The following is a 23,603-nucleotide window of genomic DNA, read 5'->3' as shown; positions in this document are numbered from 1 at the left end:
TTCTGAAAGTTGAGATGACCAGACTAAAACAACGCTCACTGATAACTCTTTACTTGGAAACACCAAAAGTGACAGTATGAGTGTATTAGCTTTTATTTTGGTGGCACTCATTTTTAGAGAGAACACGTGATTTCTCCCAGGGGACTTCTACAACGACGAAGTGGCACTGGTACTCCTGAAACAAATGGCAAATTAGTACATTTTACTATGCCCATTTGAAAATATATTTTTTAAAAAGGGGGGGAGGGGGGGGGTTAGTGGGGTTATGATGCATTTACCCCCTCGGTGTGTTATGCACCACCCAGTTCTTGAACTTGCCTTGCGTCTAGACTGGAAAGCACATGGCTCGCTGTCCGCAGCAGCGTGGCTTCTGCTGCACACAGTCTGCCCCAGCAGCATGTCCAGAATGTACTTTATTCCCGCAACTACCTGCAGAAAACATCACCACCTATTCGTATATTTTAACTGAAAATTGGTTGTACCTTCTGATTAAGTTTTACCTGAATTTTAGCCGATGTTATCGCCATAGTTTTATAAGCGAACATCTCTCCTGCGTTGACTTTGTTGAATTCAGCCACAGCAAAGTGAGCTGCCGTCAAAACCCTCGTGTCATTAACCGAAACACTTCGGGGCTCCCCGGTCATGGTTTGTTCGGCGGCCGAAGCACAAACAAAAACAAAAACAAAAACAAAAACAAAAAACCAGGCAAACATCCTGAATCAAAACATGTGGGTCCAAAGTTTATAAAAGAAAGTCTCGGCTCTGAGGGTCTAACTTCGCATTATATGCCGGGTTAAAACTTGCTCGGTAAACGCACACCTGCGTCCAATCTGCTGATTAACTGAACGTAAAAGAGACACGCGCCACTCAGAACAGTAGATTCGGTGTTGTGCGGCAACCCCGTTGCTGAGCTACCGAGAAACACAAGCTACTACAGACTAAAAAAAATACAATGAATTTAAGAACTAATGGCATATTTATTATTTAAAACAACAATGTCACTGCTATAAAGACAAAGTATCAGTGATTATTTGAATATATGAAGGGTGACAAGGGGGAAAAAATAACAGAAACGCCAATAAAAGGGATAAAACCCCATTCTTCCTAAAGTTATTCGCTCATTTTGTGTTTTGATCATGTGGGTAAGCCTAAAATCTTTCACGGGTGTTTCTCCTCAGACCTCTCCCCTTGAATCTGCAGGTCTGGATCAACTTGATCCTTATTTTCACAAGCTGACTAGAGATTTTATATTAGAACTACTAACTTCTATTTTTAATATTCGCCTTTCAAACAATGAGATCTCTGTCATATGGAAATCTGCCTATGTTCTCCTTTTATTAGAAGGAAATTACCAATCAGTTACAGGCCAATTTTAGCAACGGTGTTTTAGCAAAGGTTTTCCAAAGACTTATCAATGAACAACTAAAATATTTTTTTAACAAAAATTCTACTGTTTTCCAACATTAAGTCAAGTTTTAGAAAGCAGCACAGCAAAATAACAGCTGTTGTTAATGTGGTGAATCTATAATGGTGCAATGGACTGCACAAAACATTGTGCTGTTCTTTTTCGTGATCTGTTTTGACACAATTGATCATGACACCTAAATGGACAACCCAACACTGGCTTGTCTGCAAATGCTTAAGTTGGCTTTTACATTACTTGTCAGCTAGAACATAGTACGGCCCCTTTACTGCGTTTTCTTCTTCTTTTCTCCCAGTATCCAGTGGAGTTCCCCAGGGCTCTATATTAGCACCACTCCTCTCTTTCTCTGTGCAACTAACATTAGTGAAAATTTATAAAAATGTTGCATTTTCTTTTTATGCAGATGACACAGTTATCTTTGAGATCTTATATGACTCCTTGAGTCATATAAGCCCTCAAATTTCTGATGCTTGTTAAATTAGGGCAAATCCAAGGTGGTGATGTTTTCAAATAGCAAAGAGTTAACAAATTTGCCTAAAATCAAAACCACTCAAGGGGGTAAAATTGAAACGGTCACAATTTAGGCAAGTATTTAGGCACCATTACAGATCAAAAAATGTCTTTTAAACCCAAACTGAAAAGCTTGTGACCAAGCTGAAATATAATCAAGTTTCTTTTAGGAATAAATCTTATTTCTTGCTCCTGGTGTGGAAACACCTGCTTTCTGCAACTTTTTTTGTGATGGTGAGGTGTTCTTTATGACCAGTACCATTGTTCTTTATGTTTTATTATTAGCTTGGAAATCATGGACATCACTGCTTGGGCTAGTTATACACCCAGTGCACCTATTTGTGTGTGTATATGTGTAAAAACCACAACTATTACAGGCTATGCCCTTGCAATAATTTTGAGACAGAATATAATTAGGAAAAAAAATGCTTTTAAATACACTGTCCCTTTATCCTGAAATAATCTACAAAAGGAGCTGAAACAATCAGAACTGAGGGAGTTAAAATCAATTTTAAAGGACCAAGTTGCTCTTGTAATAATCTGTTATTGTGTATGTTTAAAGACATTAGTGTTCGCCATTTTTTCTTTGTTATATTGTTATATATTTCTCCTGCACTCTTTGCCAGGTCTCTCTAATAACATTTACCTAGGTAAATCAAGGATATATACGTAACCAAGCTGAATGAAGGTCTCTTGTGTAACATTTTACTGGTGTAGTAAGCGATTTTAGTTTAAATACTGCAGGGTCAATTACTGGTTTCAAAAACTACTAAACACAAATCGTCAAACTCCTCTTAGGCCACATACAGCCCAGTGTGATTGCAAGTGAGACCAACCAGTGAAATAATTGCATAAAAAAACAGTATTCCAATGTTTTTTCCTATTTGTTTAAACAAGTAAATACTAAAAATGTAAAAATAAATAAATGAATTAATACATTTAAAAACAAAAAGTTTTAAAAAGAAAAGAAAAATCAATAAAACCAACCCCCAAGTGTAAGACACCCTTTATCCCACTCCTCCCAGTTTATGTTATTGCATAAGCCACAAAATATTGACATTTGGAGCTTTTATACCTAAACAAGAACATTATTTTATGTCTTTACTAATACTTTCCATATAGGTAAACTTCTATGTAGTAAAACTGGCAATACAAAATGAATAAAAGAGTTTTTTATTGAAAAATTGAAGTAGGTAATGACTTCACTGCACGAAGTTTTTACAATTTACAAAGCTATGCAGTGGGCCAAACTTAACCAGTTTCTAGCCTCTGGGTCGCATATCTGACGTGACTGTACTAAAACATTTACACAACAAGGTTATTAAAAGGCAGCCTCACCCAAGCACAGAAAATTCCTTGAAATGGGGATATCAAAGAGCATTGCTGTAAATCCATCCTCAAAACTTTGAAGTCTGTGTGAGAAAGGGTACAAGCGTGACAGTCCGACATAAGACATACTGCAACTTTAAAGGGGTTGCAGGGTTACCATGTTAAATACAATATCTGATGGAAACACTGCAAAATAACGCAAAGCACACCTTGCCCAACCCAAAGCCTGGCAGCAGCATGTTCATGCGATGGAAACGCTTCTATGCCGCAGACCCTGTAAGGGTTTGTGAAGGTAGATGGATCCAAAGGATCAAAATATGGGTAGTAAAATATGCTTTTTTTAGTAACAGGACAGTTTTAAACATAATTTTGTATCCTTTTGCAAAGGTGTGTTTTAAAACCGAATCTATTTCTACACATACACACACACACACGCAATGTAAACATGAACTCTCACACAAATTAGGCTTGCAGTAAGTCACCAAATTAAGATGAGAACAATATCAGCTAAATTGTAAGATGTGTCTATTTGTAATATGAATGGACATTCTAGGGGTTTTATAAATCTTATCACGTAATATGACATAGTTTTTGAGTTAACTGCAGACAAATATTGAGAAATGTCGACTCATAGTTGCAGAGTCACATTCATGAGAGGATCTTCGCCCAGAGAGTAGTGTGGGGTGTGTGCGTGTGTGGTGCTGCTATGGTCCTAGAAGACATCGGGAGGGGGGCATAAATGGACATAAACTACAGCGCTTGTGAGTTGCATTTAAAGATATTACCAAATTAATACCAAAATGTAAAAAAAATACAATATTCCTTTGTTTCACTGTGAACTTCCCACAAGGCTGTGGTAATCCAAAATGTTGAGACAGCGTGTAGTGTGGGTGGGAAAACAGCATACTGAAGGTGGGTGCTGAGTTTATTTCACAGAAGCAAATGATCTTTTCAAGGCCAATATGAAAAAGATAAATAACTGTAGTAGTACTGCAACTAACGAGTGTTCCTATTTCCAGTTTATCTGCCGATTATCTCCCTGTTAATCAATAAAGGTTTTTTCTTGATAAAATATCTGAAGATGGTAAAATGGTAAAGGGAACAGAACATGGAAAATCCCGACAACCAAAAACATGAAACCAGGTAAAGAAAACCAGAAAAGTGGCATCTTTTCTTGTTAAATAAATGATTTAAATGACGAATTGCTTAAGAAAATGACTGCAGAGTGATTTTCCTCTTGAACAACCAACCTCTTATTCCTGTCAGCTCAGGAATAAGGTTCACTCAAAGGTTCACTCAAAACCCAATCTATCATTTAATGAATCTCTTCTCCTCCTTTTGAAGGAGAAAATGTTTTGCAGCTGAACTTTAAAAAGCTTTTAAAACTTGAAAATACTTCAGCAATTAGTCTCCAGAAAGAAATCATCCTGAATCAAAAGCAAACATATAAAGTTAGGATGTTGTGTAAAATGTAAATGAAGCAGTTATTTTCAGAGCATTTAAATACTCTAATTGTAAATAGCATAAAAGATAACATTTGAAGGTGAGAGCAAAAAAAAAAAAAAGGAATAAAAAAAAATGTATTTGATGCCGGCAACATATTTGTTTAGATAGAACGAGGTTGTGTAATGTTTAAAAATAACCGCTGGCTGGAACATATCACAGCTAATCAGGTTAAACAGTAACACGACTGGGTGAAAAATTAACATGCCAGAGAGGCTGACGATTTTCAGAAGTAAACATGTGGAGGGGTTTACCGTCCCATGAAAGAGTACTCAGAAATTTTTAAAAATAAAATTTATAACTCAATTTAAACTTGCAAAGAATTCCCACATCTATGGTTCTCAGATAGCATCTCACAGGCAAGTAAATAGTGCACTTACTCACATTTTATTTATTCGTACACGCACTGTTCACTTTGTTAGGTTCAATTGCTTGTTAAGGCAAATATCTATCTAACAACTCAGTGCATTTAGACATGTAAACACCATGATCAAGACGACCTGTTGAAATTAAACGGACTATCAGAAAAGTGATTTGAGTGATTCTTTACTTAAGATGGTTGTTGGTGCCAGATGGGTCTGAGTGTTTCAGAAACTGCTGATCTGCTGGGATTTTCCCACACAATCACTCCTAGGGTTTATAGCGAATAGTCTAAAAAAGAAAAAAAAGAAAATATTCAGGGAGCAGCAGCTCTCTGTGTGAAAATACCTTGTTGATGCCAGAGGTCAGGAGAATGGCCAGACTGCTTCGAGCTTATAATTAGGACACAGTAACTCAAATAACCACTCGTTATAACCAAGGTACGCATACCATGGTTATAACGAGCATCTCTGAACACACAACATTCTGAAATCTGAAAGAGATGCGAACCATGTCCGTCCCATGACCACAGCGTTACCCATCTTCTGATAGCTACTTGCAGCATTTCACAATGCTTAAATAATCTCAAACTATTTTCTTTTTTGAACATGGGAATGAGTTCACTGTACTCAAATCATGTCCACAGTCACCAGAGCTCAATCCACATCATGGATTTACAGACAGCACATCTGCAGCGACTGAGTGATGCTATCGTGCCAATATGGATGAAAATCTCAGAGCAAATTTTCCAGCATCTCGTTGAATCTATGCAAAGAATTAAGACAGCTCTTAAAGCAATGCAGTACTAGTGTGCTGTACCTAATAAAATCACCAATTAATGCATACTATGACATAGCAGCATGACATGAGTGACAGTTATAAACATAAATGGCAATCATCTGAAGAGGCACGTTAGCATTTTAAAAGTGTGGCTTTTTTTCATGTTTCCTTGCTTCGTTATTTGGCATGTGATTAAGGAAACACATGAAAAAGACAAGATAAAGAAATGTGTATATTCCCCTGATACACGCCATGTTAAACCATTAAAAAAATTAAATAACTCACAGACTGTAGAGAGAACTCTATGCATAAGGACAAGGCCTAAAACCAGTATCAAATAGCTGTGATCTCGGGGTACTCAGAAGGCCCTGCATCAGAAAACAGATATAATTCTGTAGTGGAAATCGCTGCATGGGTGCAAGAACACTTTTGAAAAACTGCATTTACCTTCTCATTGATTGCACTTTGTCCCTACAACAAATGCAAGTTAAAAGCTTCATCATCATCTGATGACAGAAAACATAATACAAACATAATATAAACATGAAATAGAGCTCATTTAAGATGGACAGACACAAAGAGGAACTCTTTCATGTGGTTTATCAAAAGTTTTTTGTTTTTAAAAATCATGGACAAAACATCCTTTAGACTAAAAGAGAGGGACCATCTGGCTTGTCAACAGCCTTGGGTATGGAGAGGCTTTAGTGAACATGGGACATTTAACTTGCACATCTGTGAAGGCATCATTATTGCTAACGATGTACAGAGCTTTTACAGCAACATATGCCGCCATCTACATTATGTGTTTTTCAAGGATGGAGGCTGATGCCCCGTGACCCATTTAATTAGCCAAAAAGAATCAAACTTTAAGCAGTTAAAAGAGCAGAAGGGGTGATACAGCACTGGTGGACATCCCAGTGTTGACATTTAAATGTGTTGCTGGTATTAAATAAAAAAAATGTGCATATATTATATGCACAAATAAAATACATGCCTTCAATGTTAAACAATTCAAAACTCTCTCAATAAATGCATTCTGTTTAAGCTGCCAATAACAGTCGAGCATGATTGGATTTAACCTGGCCAGCACTACCACAGTGAATGCATAATCCTGACAACAAAGCACAGAGGTGGCAGTGTGATGATCCTGGGCTGCATGAATGCAAAAGGTGTTGGGGAAATGCCGTTTATAGATGGCGTCATGAATCGATACACCTCACACACTTCTGTTGGTCTACAGAAAACAAGCAGATGAGGCATATTCAAGCACCCTAACGGTCCAAAGCGGACGGTTAAATTCATGAGAAGAAAAGTGAGAATTTTGACCTGGCAAGTGTGCGCTCTGCATGAATCCAGCAGAATGCCTATGGAGAGGAAAACAGAGCAACACAACCTCTTAAGCAAAGAGCAACTGAACAAGAAGAAATCTGTCATCAAGAATAAAGATGGACATAAAAAGTACTAAAGAAAAACGGAACTGTTGCCAAATGTGTGCTGACCTTAAAATACGTTTCTGCTGTGGAGTTTTACAAGGAAACGTTTTTTTTTTTAATAGAGCAGATATCCTACCGCTCATTGTCAAATTTTGCCATAAGACTTTAAAAGTAGTTAAAAATAGTCACGCAGCAGCGGAAGCAGCTCTTTTAAGAGTACATGATCATATTTTAGCACCACTATTAGTGACGCGCTGACATGTAAGCTGTATTTTGGTGTTGTAGCTGGTTTAGTTAGAGGTAACTCTGACTAAACCGTTTTATGTAGACATTTTATTGTATGCAAAATGCTATTCTGTAAAGCTGTGAAAGAAAAAGAAGTGTGTTAAAAATTCGCTATGAAATTTAAAGGAGTGGAAGTATGTGAATTAATGAAATAAATGTAAACAAACTTTTTCAAAACTGTTTAACGACGGTCTCGTGACAAGTTTGAGAAGTTGTTTTTTTATATATATATATATTTGTGCGACATTAAACTCTTGGTGGCACAAAGCAGGCCTTTGTGCTACTCCTGACATATTAAGCCCTAATACGCTTATTTGTTCATTCCCAACAAACCTCATCAAAACGGTAGAAACCACAAAACGCAATGGGGCGGCTGCCATCGATTTTTTACTGCTCTTCTTCTTTCCTCCTCAATGAGTTTTTTTTTTTTTACGGCAGCTGATACATAGCAATTGCTGCTTTACCGCCCCCTACCGGTGTGAGCGTGAACTGCCTTTCCTTAAGCTGCTGAGGCCAGGTGGATTTGTCTAAATGTGATCGCGAAATCTCTCCCGAATTGAATATTTCTCCATAATACACGCACCAATAAGATTAATATAGCGACTGATAAATGAAAATGTTTAGGCAGTTTTGAAGGACTATAAAAGCAATTAAACTGACCAAAACAGTTTGATGCAGAATTGAAAAGTACAGATTTGGCAATAAAATGCGATTTGGGTGATTACGGTGTCTCTCTCTCTCTCCTCCTTGTGTTTTGGAGGATTAGACTACACCTGAGCTTATCACCCTGCTTGTAAAAATCTTACACACCTTAAGAGCAACTGCTAATAGTATATTATAGTTTAATATGCATAACAGACATAAGTGAAGGTCTAATGGGTCAAGTTATGGTCAATATCCACATGATTAAAATATTTGCAGTATTTGTTCACCTCAGTTTACTGCTTTTGATACTAGATTTGAACGGAAGATTTAATTAAAAATAAAAAATAAAAATAAAAAAAAAATCTATCAATAGATCTTTAAACTCCAAGCACAAAGAATACCGGAGTCTGAAAACATTCCCCATCTTTCAAGTATTTTTCCCCCTTTCAAGATTTAGTTTCAGTTTTCAAAGCTACATCCCCATTAAGGTCATTCTAATGTTTTAGATGCTGCATCTGGAAATTAATTTATAGAAAAATATGTGAATGTGCTGTAATTGATATACTATAAATAGAGGGGAAAAAAATGAAGATACTGTTTTGTTTTGTTTTATTCAAAAACAAAAATATAAACCACACTACACTTTTAAAAAGCCTATTTTCTCATTTGTACATTACATTTTAGTGTTGAACACATTTTAAAAATAACCACATGTGAACAATCAGCACAAAGACAGGGAAACAGTTTGATGATAAAAGGAAAACAGTTTTGATAACTAACGAAGTACTTCAGCTTGCTTTAGGTTCAACAGCATTCAAGATGTAGAAAAAGGATGTGAAGAGTTTAATTTAAAAAAAAAACAAAAAAAAAAAAAAAAAAAAAACACACACACAAAAAAACCCCAAAACTGCTTTGATGGCTCCATAAGAGCAAAACTCATCCAACAAATTATCCTGAAAAACAATCCCTTGGACAATAAAGGAATGTAATGCTGGTTCACCTTTCTTCCTGGTTGGCAAAACCAGTATTGAAAAAAAAAAAAAATCAAATAAAAAAAATAAAAACAAAACAAAAACCAGACAGCAAGAACACAACAGGAACACTTGGATTAAGCTACACATTAGTTGAGTCCACTGTTAAATACTCCTTAAGTTACATGTAATTAGATTTGTCAGACAACTGTCTGCTCACAAATTTACAATGAGTGTTTTGGCACAGACTGCGGTTGTATCATTTGTAGTATGATATGTGCTCTGCATTAAATTAACAATTCGAAACAGTACACGGGCTGTTTTCACATGTGGCGATATGAAGAACTGGCAAAAAATAACTGCAAAACAGACCGCTGTTCTGTTTACGTCTACAATAAATCATTCATATAATCCATTACTTTTTCCCCTCTTAGTTTATACATAGACAGAGGAACTTTACCCCATTATAAAGAACATCACACTTGAGGTACCATCAGCACATCCTTCAGAATCAGAAAATTAATTCAAGCTGGTCCAGTCAATAGAAAAAACCCCCAAAACAAAACAAAAAGTGAACAGAGAAATGTGCACCAGCAATTTTTCCCCCATCGGATCTTTCTTTTCGACGCGGGATGCAACAGCAGCATGGGTACCAACGTATCTGCCAACACTAACCTCCAAAATGTATTCTTTAATTTTTTTTGTAAAGAAAGAAAAAAAAATTTAAAAAAAAAAGTCCACCTGTCCACATGCCATAACACAAATGCACTCTTTGCCTCATCGTAAACCCAACAGGCTAACTGCACGCCGACCTGCTTTACTTGCTTTGCTTACTCGGATACGATTAACTGCAAGTTGCTACACTTAATAGTTCCTCTTGTGTCCTGATGTTGGGAAATGGAAAAATACAGAGACTAAAAATGAAGAAGCCCAAAGTAAAATAAGAATGCAGAAAAGTCTTAAATAAAACTAGTCTTGTGGCTCTTTACAGCTTCTGCAGCTGTGCAAATATTAATGGTTAAATATTAATTAAGAACTTCATTCTGAAATAATCCCTACAGATTCTGTAGAGTCTACAAATCTCATTTATGTGCAAAAGGAACTTAAAAAAAAGTCCTCTACTTTGTGATACTTGACTGTACAAATGACTAGCAGTTATAAGGCATGAACGGCGGCATTGCACGATGTAGGTTAAAAGAAAAGACGACCTACTGAAGCAACACCAGTGTTGACAGATATGTTAGGTAGCGCCACACTGCCCCAGCTGGAGGATGTTTAGGAGACTCGGTGGTCCATACACACAACTCCGTCTTCAATCAGTGTGAAGTCTTGACTTGCTTTGTGTTCCTACAGGGCATCATTCTTGGGAGAGAAGAGAGCTGCCAGGCCCAGAGGTTCATTGTTCACTATATCCTTATCTGGCTTCGGCTTTTTAAAGAGCGATGGAAGATTCCGGATATGAACCTCCTTCCTGAACTGCTGGCACAGAGCTTTCTGTTGGCAGGGGACAGGTAGAGGAAAGGTTAAACACAGCTATCCCAGACCTGCAGGAAAGAATTTCATTAGACTGTCCAGCCCTGTTGAGCTGCTGAACATTTTTCTGCTGCGGCGAACAGAAGATTTACAACACAGCCAGAATCACTCTGCTGAGTAATGACTTGCACTAAAAGGCCAGCGTCTATGGTTACTCCTAATGAGCCATCTACAGTCGGATATACTAGAGAAGCACTGCTCTCTAGTGGGGAAATGTAGCATTACCCCAACAGTTCCTGCAATAAGCTTCCTGAACTGGTCTTTTCTCTTCTTTTCTCCAAACTTCTGGGCACTGGGGTCCATGAGCCTGTGGTCATACTGGTCCAGAGCCTCCAAATTGATGTTTGGGATCTGGGTCATCACTCCTCTCAGCTCCATATAGCGAGGCCGCTAACAGGGACACAGACATTTAAAAAGGATACAATATAAGGAAGCAAGATGATATGAAACTTAAATTTTGGAAATGTATTACACCAGTCTCAAAAACAAAAGTCAATTTTACTTCATCCCAAAGACAGACATTATTTGTCATGCAAAACTCTCAAATCTTCGCCGATTCCAGCTTTGCAAATTCTTGTTTGTTTTTTTTGTAAGTTTACATCTTGAAAAATCTTTCATTCTGATCAAGACTTTTTCACTATAATCTGTCGTTTTATAGGTCAAAGCAGAATATAGACAACAGATTAATTAGTAGTGAAAGTAAAATAAGTCCTCTAAAGGGCGGGGGAAAAAAAGAGCAAATATGTAAATATGTCAGATATGTTCAAAATTTGCCTCACCAGGTTTTCATAGATGAGCATTGCCAAATGAGAGAGGGTAGAGCTGCAGACCTCATGCTGCCCATGAACCTGAAGGCCCCTGAGAACGCTGGTAAAGAACCACGTAACAGCTTCAGTAAGAAGATTACCCGCAACAACCTGGAGACAAGAGAAATATAAAGCTATGCAAGACACTTATTCAGCCACCTCCCAGATCAAAGATCGTTAGATTTTAGGGATGTGTTTGTTAAATTCTGCTTTCATACGGATGCTACCTGACGCCAGTACCAATGTCTTGTGTATTTTGTTTTGTTGGCATTTGTTTTTGTTGGTACTCTCCTCTTTTGTTGGTACTCTCCTCTTTTGTTACAGAGAATCAAAGAAGTCTTCATTATACATGAATAACTTTAAGGTACTTTAGCCTTTTGTCACACCATCTTCAAGCACCCAAATGCAAAACTGACAGAAAAACACCAGATTAAAACATGAACGTGAACATTTGGCCTATACTGATGTTAAGCTGATAATTCATCACATCTTTACAAATCCCTTAAATGACATCCATAAATATTGCTATTTAAAATCTTGCAATGTATTTTTTCGTAACCTTAAAAGGTAAAAATGTAAAAAAATGTACTGTTGATTCCAACCACCGTTTCCTGTGTAGGCCTATAGCACTTCAGTCCTCTGTGCTATAAACTGCCAATGTTATCCAAAAAATCTTACTTAATAAAATCTCCTTAAATACACTAAGCACAGGCTTATGTTTTGGGTCATATATACACACTGTGATGGTGAAATCAATCCTAAACAAATGCACAACTTATTCTTGCTTACGTAGCATTTCATTATAAAGTACAGTCCTCAGGAACCTGTTGTGCATACTCGAGTCCCACATTTAAAGACATCTGGGTTAAATATAGCCAGACAGCTTGTGCATAAAAGCAACGTGTGTGATGAGAGCATCAAAAAAAGCTGCTGCCTTGTATTTAGGTTAGATTAAATGTGCTACCTGCCGCAGCAGAGTCCAGCAGACCAGGGAAGCAGTGCGATGACAGTTGGTGGCATCCTTCCAGGAAAGTGAGGTAAAGGACAGGGTCAGCAGAGACATGTAGAGGTTCTGAGAAATGAAAAAGAAGCATTACGTTTTTAATAATGTACAACTGTGCTTTCCTCTGAATGATACGTGATGCGTTTTAGGTCGACCTCGTGCTTCAGGAGACATTTCCCCAGCTCTGTCAGCTCCTCTGTGGGCTGAGCAGGAGACGCTGACTGCACTGAATCCATCATCATATCTTCCTCTGCAAGAGCATGTTTCAACAACAACGACAACAAATTTTAATCAAAAATAAAGAGATACGCCAGAATAAAAATCATCCAGTTAATTCAAATTCTCCAGTTTAACTCTTACCATCCATTTCCTCCTTATTGGCTGCAGGTTCAGATACCTTTCTGGAAATACAGGTCACAGCTAAAACAAAAGGAAGAGACAATTGTGATGTTTTGACAACTGAACTTCCATCTTTAAAAGCTAATCAGACAGCTAAAAAAAAACCCCAAACAAACAAACCCACTACATAGACACAAAACCTTGGACATTCATTGCACAATGCACAGTAACCGCAAAAATCCTTAAACTATTTACCTAAGCCGCTATCAATTCACAAAAACCTTCATGTTCAAAAAAGAAGCTCTCTTTGAATTACACTTCAAAAATTACCAGCATTTCTGCACTGATGAGTGATCAAACTAAACTAAACCAAACTAAAATACATGTTAAGCAGTCACTCACAATACAGGCTGAAAAAAAGAGTGTGCACTCTGAAGTTTAGTGTCTTGATTAGATGCTCAATCATCCAGGTAAGGAAATCCCCAAAACCTGATTCTGTTCACGTGGACGTAGCGTTTTCAGTGGGAGAAACATTTCCTTGATTCAGAGATGGTATTTCCCTTTTTACTGAAAACTCTACGTCCAGATGAACAGATTCAACTCTTGGAGGGGATCTTAAATTTCGTACTTTAAATACCACTTTGGCAGCAACATCCTCAATCAAATATTATCTGCCAATCAGACTTTGTATGAGTTTTGTTTATAAGAAGGTGAAATTCTCTGCAAACACTTCCACTTTTAGCTTCTTAATTGGAGCACTTGACTCCAGAGAGCTCAGGGAGAAGTCATTAACGCAGAGTTTCACATCTTTTCTGCAGCCCTTCTGTGAGTGGCTCCTTGTTCAATAATGGCATAAAAAGTACAACTGTTTGTTATGTATGTATGTATTATGCTTTTATACTTCTCATAATCTGGATAAACTCAGACATAATCTTATCACTCACCAAAGACAAATCCTACTGGATAGAAAAATCTACCACAAAATGTAGAATTACAGCTTTGCCTTTGTGGCTGAGATTTGCACTTTTCTGATGTGCTCTGAAACCAACATTAGCTCCAAAAGCTCAACTTTCACAACTTGGCAATAGTGCATTAGAATGAACATGTATGAGAGTGGGAAGCGGTACTAAAGACACTACTTACTGAGAAGTTCCAGTACCTCCCTCGTCAGCAGGCGTACTACTTGCTCTTCCAACATCTCCTGGGTCACTTGGGTTTCCTGACAAACCAACTCCTCCTCCTCATGCTCACCACTGAAAAAAAGAAAGAAAAAAAAAAGAAAGAAAGAAAAAAAAAAAACCACACAAAAAAGGTGAATTATGAGGAAAAACTAAGCAGTGATTTTTTTTCAAACTGCAATTGAGAAATTTCCATTCCAGATAAGAAAAGTCTTCATTATGGTCTATATTTGGGGTATGTGTGTGTTATTTTTGTCTTATGGACTGAAAATTCATTTGATCACAAACACTGTGCCAAAACTTACTTGATAGATGTCCGCTGGTTGATGACCTGCCACCTCATGTTGAGTCTCTGAAGCAGTAATAAGAAACACAGCCATGATATTTAGCACATTTTAGGCTAAAAAGTTTAAAAGAAGAGAACAGTGGGTGTGGAGATCCTGACCTGCAGCATGTAGCCGAACAATGGTCCCAGCAGAGGGCAGAGTAGACTTTCATAGTACTCTTGGGGACAAGACAGCACCAGCTGCCTCAGAAACAGACGTACACTTGTCAAGGAAATGTAAAGTTTACGTAAAGCTTTAGCTCAGTTTTAATTATGTCAGGTCTTGCAGGCCAGTGTGCATCACTGAATTGGAGCATGGAGGAGAAGGGGAAAAGAAGCTGGGGGGAGGGACTGACCAAATCAAATGGAGAAAAAAAAAAGCAAATAAGGATATGAATCATTGGGCGAAGTCTGTGATCGGGCACATGGTCGAGGGAGACGAAAGCAGAGCCAGCTATTCCTTCAGCCAACTTGTCGATGTTGTAGAACTCCTGCTGCAGGGACACACCTGCACTTCCCAGGATTTGGTAGCTACATGGATAAAAACAGCAAAATTGGAGGTAAACTTAATTTAACAACATGTAAGGTATATAAAAAGCCAAGAAAAATTTGGGTTCAAGCTGTCAAAGCCACAGTTCTCACCAGTTATCATATAATGTGCAGAAAAATCCCTGCATGCGCTCTATCGTGGTTTTACACACGGGAGAGTCGTAAATATCCAAAAGATGATGAGAGAGACCTGTAGACGGGATGCACTTAAGTTTGACCACAGTCTTTTTTAAGGTGATTGCCGACTTCTGGTAAAAAGTGTGGACAAAACTCATCTTACCAAGAACCACTTTCTTCTCACTATCCATGATCTCATGAGCTCTGCTGAAGGTCTCACTGAGACGGGCCATGTTCTCAGGCAGGAAAAGACTGTTGTGGGTCCTGCAGTGAGGAATAACAAGAGGAGAAAGTCAATGATCAACATATCAGTACGGTAAAAAGGATAATTAATCATTTTTTACAAATTTCTGTAACATCATGGTACAAGCGCACCTGATTAGTGCTAGTAAATTGGGCAGCAAAATCAGAAACTGGGCAGTGCAGGGGTTTCTGTACATGGGAGCTCCAGCAGGAGTGTAGCCCACAACAAAGCCACCAGTCTTGGCCTCCTCCAGGTCTGCAGGCCAGTGTGCCCGCTTCACCACCGCCAATATGGCATACAAACAGAAGCTTAACTAGAGGAGGATTCAATTAAAAAGAAAATACAAAAAAAGGATTAAACAGTTACAAGTTACCTTGTTACAACTAACTACAAGCAATTTTTATCCGTTCTTATAACGCGACTGCCTTTGAAATTTTGTGTCATATCTATCACCAGCATTTTTAGATTGTCAAATAATTTTGTTTATCATCAAATAGCTAAAAAAAAAAAAAAAAAGTTTTCGATTTGCCACAGCTGCACTCTGTGTTTATTTCTAATCAGCAAATTTAGCCATGCTGCGTTAGATTAGGTTAAAAGCCTTGCTACACCTAGTTACAGTAACATAGCTGCTACAAAACCTCAGGGCCTACACCCAGATGGTTTTCAGCTTTGTTTATTAATAAAATATAAACTCCAACGACAAGCCAAAAACTGCGTCAGAATTTGAAATATGAGCTTTTGTGGCTGGTGCAAAAAAAATAAATAAAAAATTGGTGACATGGCACATTCTGTCTGGAAAGTTTTTCTTTGCTTACGTAATAAACAACTTACACAATGCAAAAAACAAGTTTCGTCAGTGAGCACACGTGTACCCATATGCAACGTCTTTAAAAAGGTCAAATAACGTCTGTTTCCCTTATGACATTTTGTCATTACACAAAAGTGAGACAAGCAAACCTACAGTGATCTCCAATGGCAGTATCCCTCCACATAAATGAGTTCACGCCTATACACTTACTCTGCCTCTATTAATGGCTGCTGTATCTGCATCTTCATTTTGCTCCGTGACCACCTTATCTGCTCCAATAAAGGACAAGAATGTGTCTGGGTTCCACAACACACTGAAAAACAAAGAAGAGAAAACTATCATTTATCGCTATCGTGTTCAATTTGAGGCAAACTGAGAGAATTTAAACTCACTGCCTAATCTCATTTGAAGTCCACTCTGCAACCACTGAGGCCATCAGTTCATCTACAAACGCCTTCTGCTTCTCATAGTCTTTGAACTGGTTACTGATGAGAACCAGAGCTTCCATCAGGGCGCATTTCTCCATGTGAGTGAGCGCGACTCCGCTCGAAAACAGTTCCTTCACATGATTGTAAAACATCTCAAAACAAGGCTGTAGACAGAAAAAAGGGCATCATTAAAGACACTGACTTACTTCTATACGGAAAAGTGTACTTCAGAAAGACAAATTATCATTAGTTATTAAGCTAACTGGAATAGAATAGTCCATTACCAGCATATACTGTGGGTAATCCCGGCAGATTTTTATGATGGAAGAACAGGCGTGCCTCCTCACATTCTTCACAGCTCGAGTCCAAGGTGCCTGAAGACATCAGGAGGAGAATACATTTATTGTTTTCCACAGTTGTCATGAAGATGAAGTAAAAATGACTCAGTGAAGGAAACTTACTTTGGGTTCGTGATCAATTTCAAATGTGACGGCCTTAAAGAGCTGCAGGACAAAACAAAATCATTCAAAATCCACATTATTAAAACAAACTCCTCCAAATGAGCTGAAGGTGTGAATACAAGAAACATCCCCAGCGAGCAAAAATATGTGACAGGAGGAACTTTCTGATTGATTTTTGACAAACTACATTCACATAGTAAATGTTATTCAGGAACCAGTAACAGCTCAACTTACCTTGATGAGGACCTGTGGCAGGAAGTGTGGTCTGTGTATGGCCAATGGGAAAAGGGCAGAAACGTTGGTGAGCACACAGGACAAAATGAGCGGGTCTTTGGTTTCGTAGTTCAGCACAGCTTGCAGGAGCTCCATGCTCTGATCAATGGGTAACTTCTACAAGGCAGAAGGAGCGAAAACCTTCATTATTAGTTTGACTACGATTACTTTTACACTGCTATTTCCATTCTGTTACAGAAAACTTGTTCCTTTACCTCCTCATCCACACTTTTAATGATCTGCGAGACCATGCATTCCATGAAGACCGTCATTGCATCCCACTGGACCACTGAAGGGGACAAGAGGGAACACAGGCCCTCTGCAGTCTTAGCTAGAGAGATGCAAAGGGAGAGGCGCCCATTCACGGCAGATTCAGCCATCAATATGGAAATTAAACTTGTGTTTAAGGTTTTGCTAAGGATGTGCTGCACAAAAAAAGTTGGCATCAGGGTCAATATCAGCCAATAATATATCAGCACTTCCCCAATTTTCGCTTAGTGTCCTTAAAAGACTCGAAAGGATACTGTAAAGCTTATATGTTAGTAGCAATATGAGTTTGCTATTCCCAAACTGACTGCTCTAGTTTCCCAATTAACTCCAGGCTTAAATTATTGTAATATTATTACGTATTTTACATGATGAATTAACTATCGGCATATGGCCATAAAAATCCCTTCAAGCAGTAAACCAAAACATGTGTGAAAACAGCGATCATTTCCTCTTTGGTATTGTGTCAAAGACTACTTACATGCATTATCTCCAGTATCTATTGGGCTAGTAATCTGATACTGTAACCATTCTGCTCCTATCCGGAAAGCCTCTAGAGGAACAATGCGGCATGTGCTCCTCAAAACTTCCCCCTGCTGCGCTCGAAAAGCTGCAAAGCACCAAAAGAAACAATGAAAACCATAAAGGTATGCACAAAATAAAAGAGTCAGAACTACTGAAGCAAAACTTGAATCCCCGGTACTTACAATTAAAAAAAGAGTTGAAGTCCTCATCACTGTCAAAGTCCACACGGGAGTACTCGCAGCTTGGGTTATTGTCTCTGGACGGGAACCCAGTCTAAGGAGGGGAAGACAGATGAAAGTTATTAACACTTTGTTTGGCTTTAGGTCACACTGTAAATGATATTGCTGTCACCACGACCTCACCTTAACTAAGTTGGTCATAGAGGCTCTGAGAAATTTGACGGCCATCTTGACAACAGCTGCATCTTTTGAAAGAGCCTCATGTCTGAACAAAGCTCCCCATGTCGCCATGGTTGAGGACTTTAAAAACTGCAGTGAAATAAAGAGAAAAGTCATTTTCTTTAAACGCTGTTCACTCAAATGAAATTTTACTTCAAAAGGGTCCAATCTTTTTCCTGAGGTATCTCACCTGACTGGTATGCGTAGTGAAGGCTAAAAGGGCTTCCATGTACTTGCTGAGGTTTGCAGGTACTTCAACCTCTACGTCTGAACCCTGGGGAGAAAAGATGAGAAACTGTTACCCATCTTCAATCTTAAAACAAATATCTAAAGTGCTTAAAAATGGCCAAACTTACCACTAATGAGCAAAGCTGACCTCCCAAAGCACACAGGACCTGACAGAGCCTCTTCAGGAAGATGTAACGCCGCTCCACCACCTCCACTGTTCTAGAGGTACACATAGAGGGCTCTGAGTCACGGCTACTTAATGATGATTCTGCGGATTTCTGATATATCGCAAGTCCATCTGCTGTCCTGTAAGCAGACACAAACCATTAAATTGCAGTAGAAGTGCTAGCATGAAGCCAGCAGAGACATGGAGAGAAGCAGCTGTACTCACTGGGCTGCAGAAAGAATATACTGGATGGCCACATCATCAAACAGAAGCATGAATGGTTTCCTCTCTTCCAGCTTGCCCTGTGGCAGAATGACAGATTATTAATTGGTAGTAAAAAAACTATAGCTTACCATAATGTAGTATTACTGGTCTGATCTGCAAGACTACTCTAAATCCCCAAAAGAAAGCCTCTAAATTATCAAAAATAGAGTTATTTTAATAGTAAAATCTCTCAAAGTGTATAAGGATTTTTAAAAAGACAGATTAAACAAATATTTCCCATCCTCAACACTTATTTACTCATTGTATTCCTATTTATCCATGGGGAGGATTGCGTCAAACAAGCATCCCGCATGAAATTTCTGCCAAATCAAACATGCGGTTCTATCTGCTGTGAAGAAATAAGGGAGTGGACAAAAGCACCTTTGTCATTTTCTGTGTGTTTCCTAATTTTGACTGAGTTATTGCTGAAAATATAACACTATTAATATGATCATTAGAAATTCTACTCAAAGTTCTATTATGGCAGAAATTTTATGACTCTGTCCAATAAAAGAAAAAAAACAAGTCAGTTATGATGACTGGGATATGAGCTCTATTAACCCTACCTGGAACCTAGAGGAAATGGACTCATGGACTTGTTCAGACTCATACCTTGTTGTCATTGTATGATTCACGTGTCCTGATTAGACTTGTGCATTGCTCATGTAATTATGGTTATAATAGCATAATACATATAAACATTAAAGCAATTTAACTGCAAAAAACACAATTCTGCAGGACTTATTAGTATATTCAGAGGATCACACTGATGAAAGCTGCTGGGAAAAGAAACTGGAAAAGCTTGTCTGGCAATTCTATCATCTCGTAAAAGAAGGTTGCATACAGCAGTGCCTACTTGACAAACCGAGACAAAATCTCTTGAAAGCCATCATGAATACTGTCCCAGCGACTCACCTTGCGGCTCATAGCAATGAGCAGACACTCCGCTGCCTCGAGCTGCAGCTCCGGCTCACTCAGCAGCAGACACAGAATCTCCAGCAGATGACAGTTTCCGGAGGTTATGTACACCAGAGCGACCCAGTCTATGTAGCCTGCGAGTGTATTCAGCGTAGCCACGGCAACTCGACAGTGAGCTCTCATCTGTGTGGATGAAAAATTAGAAGGGGGCAAAGTGAAGTAATCAAGTCGATTAACAAAGTTTAGAATATTAAAGCAGGCACACGCTGACGCTTTCTTACCTGCAGTTCATTTCCAGGAGAACCTTTCTAGATGAAAACAAAAAGAAGACCAATAAGTCAGTTTACTCTTAAATTTCTACTTTCTTGCAACAGAAATGAGGTCAGGACTCCACTAACCAGTTTACGATAGTCCTCCACATTAATTTGCAGAATGCCCATCATGAAAGTGAAGATGCTTTCCATGTTTTGGGTGAGTGTCTGCTGTATGTCTCTGCGTCGCTGGGTAGGCAACGTCTGGAAGGTGATCACATCCTCAGCCAACCTCAAAAGGATCAGCATGACCAACTCTGTCTGGGCCTCCTGTGAAAGCAAAGAGGACGTTTTTTTTTCTTCCTTGATTTGCTTTTATCTAGCTTTAAGTGGCTATAACAGCAGTTTTAAAGAAGTGATTCGTGACAAATCAGCTTGGATTATCAAGAATGTGTCTGAATGCTCACTTTTCCATAAAAGATGCAATGATAGTTTTATCAAGTCAGACCTAATAACATTTAAGCATCCATGAAAAACATGGTACAAGTTTGACTGCTTGTCATTACATTAAAGGATAGGCATGCACAAGCTTACAAATGCTTACATCTCTCTAGCATTTTAAGTTGTTCACCCCACTGAAAGAAATTATGTTTTAAAGAACGCCCCCATAAATGTGGGGACTGACAGATCTCAGGAAGCCTCAAAGCCATTTGCTGTTTCAGCATGAAAGATTTGTATACATTTATCAAGCAGCGTATGGTGTTTATATGTGCTCAAGCTTTTTGGAGCTCTTTTAATACTTTTTAAAAAGATATCTGGAAAATATACAGTCTTCAATGTGCTACAGACCATCCAAAAAGTCTGAGTGACATATAGTATTTTATTCATCTGTTACTTAGCACTAATAATGAGGAATCTGTTTCCTTCTACTGCAGCTGTAAGGTTTATAAATGCATTTTGCTAACCAAGTTTCTTAACCTCAGCTTATAAATAAGCACTCTGCCCCCTTGTTCAAATATGATTTTTTTGGAGCTGGCTCCAAAAAGGCAGTATCCAAATAAATGAATGTTGATGTTTTTAAAATGGCAAGTTCAAAACTAATGGGTGAAGCTGCAGTGGAATGGTTATGTCTGTCTTTTATATACAGCCTGTTAGGTTTATGCACATAGCACAGCAGCATTAACTCCTTTTTTTTTTTCTAAAGGTGTAAAATTTAAAAAACAAAAGGAGGAGTTTTAATAGTTATTAAACCTAATCGATCAGGGTTTAAGATCAAATGACAGTGTGTACTCCACTTCATTTAGGTGCGCTGACACACAACACTGCATTAAAGCAACTGCTTAATCAGTCTACCACATTCCCATAGCTACACATAGGATGTAACTGATTTTCTAAATATACAGCAACCAACTAAAAAAAAACCTTTTCTTAAGAATTGTATATCCTTTAATATACTATCACACTTAGATATTATTATAATACTGCACAAGTACTTTGTTCATCCCTTCAGAGTTCAGAGTGGGTATGTATTAATGATAAAAGTAAAACCAAGCTTGATCTGAATGTCTGAAAAGGTCTACAGTTTAGTGATAAAACAAGGAAGCGGAAAGAGGTTTGTTAGGTTCGTATTTGGAAGGTGACGTTATCCCAGTGCCCAAGTTTACATGATGAGGCAATGGGAAAATGAATGAGTAATCCACAACTGGCCCTTATTTGCATGCAAGTTATTCCATTCTCATATTGAATCCATGCTGGCTGAGGAAACAAGTGAGATGAGGAAAAATTGAGCTTCCTGCACCACACAGGTTACTTACCCCTTGGCTAGTGAGAGTCTCCATCTCTTTCAGCATATCTGGCCAATGCTGAGGCCATTCTCTCTTTATCATTTCCACAACTATTCGTGACAGGGCATCTTTGATGTGGCTCTCCTCGTCCAAGATCGAATGAGTACCCTGAAAAGAGACAATAGAAGGCATCAGAGCAGTACAACTGTGAACTGTGAAGTGAAGCGTCTTTCACAAATCACACTTACATTTGATAACAGCTGCATGGCGCACTCCTTCAGGTGGACTTTCTCCTGTTGCTGCATGTCGTTCCATCTGAATCTGCAGGGAGACATTAGCTTTCTGTCAAACATCGATCCCTTATCATGCTTTTTCCCTATTACATTTACCTTAGTCACCTTCAACTTACTTGATGATATGCTCCAGGATTTGCAAACCAAAGTGTCTCACTACTGCTGGCTGGGCTTTGTCAGCTAATTGTAAGCCACATGGGACACACAAGGAGCTCGTCTCTTTAAACTCTTCACAAAACTGAAGAGAAGAAAAAAGAAACCGCGTAATTTTAAAGATCAGGAAATGTTATAAGACTTTAAATGAACAGTTTTGTGAACCCACCACTACCATACACGTGTAATATGTCAGATAGCAACAGCTAATTCACAAACATTCACATAAATACTTGGATAGCAGAATGCTAATCTAGCAGCTAGGGTTAGAGTTATTCTTAGGGGCAGAATTACTCGGAATTGGTTAACTAGCCTCATTAAATCGAGCTCTGTCTTTTCACCATGTGGTTAATGGCATGAATATGAGTCCACAGTGGCTCTGGTGTTGAGGTGATAATTGTGGCATGCCGGCTAGCTCGTAAAGCATATGGCTATCATCATTGCAGGTTAAACCAACATACATGAACCGTATAAACAGCGCTGTTACTAGGAAACTACGTATAATAGCCCAATTTATCTAGCTAAGCCAGTACATTATTCTCCTTTCACAAATGAATGACAAGCTCAGCAAACTTAGCGGCTAGCTAGCAAGCGTTAACGAAGCTACCTTTAGGGCCTCCAGTCGGTAAATTTGACTTGTTTCTGCGTCCATAATCACATTCACAGCTTTCACAAGCTGATCACACATGGCGGCCACCTGGTCAGCCATGACTCCAAGTAGCGTCTAACACACTGTTGAGGCGAAAGCAACTCCCTTATGCAAAGCACCTGCAGTACAGTGAGACGAGCGATACACTCAGGGAGGTACCAACGTGTACAGAATGTGCTGTTGTTGCTTCTGCTGCCGCTACTCGCGCGTTTGAACACTTTGCTCGCCGTTGAGTGGGAATTCTGGGAGTTGTAGTCTAAGATTTTTTTTTAAAGATCGTCTATATAAATCTAACCCATCACCTCTGAAACTATTATATTCATTAGCTACTTGAATTAAAAAAATGTAAAAATGAAGCAAACAGTATGGTTTACTTACAAAACTAAAAAAAAATAAATAAATCA

General features: G+C 38.5%; 2 protein-coding genes across 3 annotated transcripts; both read right to left on the bottom strand.

Annotated features, from left to right (window-relative positions):
- Nucleotides 1-53: 53 nt before the first annotated feature.
- On the bottom strand, nt 54-829 carry LOC146374959 (cystatin-like). Its single transcript, XM_084949569.1, has 3 exons — nt 501-829; nt 319-429; nt 54-175 (listed from the first exon to the last, which is right to left on the bottom strand). Exons 1-3 carry the CDS (start codon nt 711-713, stop codon nt 86-88), a joined length of 414 nt encoding a protein of 137 aa, XP_084805695.1. The 5' UTR covers nt 714-829; the 3' UTR covers nt 54-85.
- Nucleotides 830-8,860: 8,031 nt separating this feature from the next.
- On the bottom strand, nt 8,861-23,414 carry xpo5 (exportin 5). Of its 2 annotated transcripts, none has more exons than XM_084949025.1 (32): nt 23,158-23,414; nt 22,514-22,635; nt 22,353-22,425; nt 22,135-22,272; nt 20,468-20,650; nt 20,351-20,377; nt 20,067-20,252; nt 19,113-19,189; nt 18,850-19,027; nt 18,684-18,767; nt 18,458-18,583; nt 18,278-18,368; nt 18,052-18,180; nt 17,519-17,634; nt 17,265-17,420; nt 17,031-17,072; nt 16,854-16,943; nt 16,534-16,733; nt 16,352-16,454; nt 15,465-15,646; nt 15,253-15,353; nt 15,066-15,162; nt 14,819-14,954; nt 14,544-14,642; nt 14,404-14,450; nt 14,064-14,173; nt 12,942-13,001; nt 12,737-12,831; nt 12,543-12,650; nt 11,552-11,689; nt 10,998-11,162; nt 8,861-10,733 (listed from the first exon to the last, which is right to left on the bottom strand). In XM_084949025.1, the coding sequence occupies exons 1-32, from the start codon at nt 23,257-23,259 to the stop codon at nt 10,587-10,589; spliced, it is 3,708 nt and encodes a 1,235-aa protein (XP_084805151.1). In that variant the 5' UTR covers nt 23,260-23,414; the 3' UTR covers nt 8,861-10,586. The 2 variants fall into 2 exon arrangements, with proteins under 2 accessions (XP_084805151.1, XP_084805152.1); XM_084949026.1 differs by having other exon boundaries at nt 18,850-18,940.
- Nucleotides 23,415-23,603: the final 189 nt, after the last annotated feature.

Source organism: Perissodus microlepis, chromosome 13 (genome assembly GCF_051167445.1).
Source record: "Perissodus microlepis isolate ML-2025 ecotype Zambia chromosome 13, ASM5116744v1, whole genome shotgun sequence".
Taxonomy (NCBI): domain Eukaryota; kingdom Metazoa; phylum Chordata; class Actinopteri; order Cichliformes; family Cichlidae; genus Perissodus; species Perissodus microlepis.
This window is presented reverse-complemented; position numbering and strand designations above follow the sequence as displayed.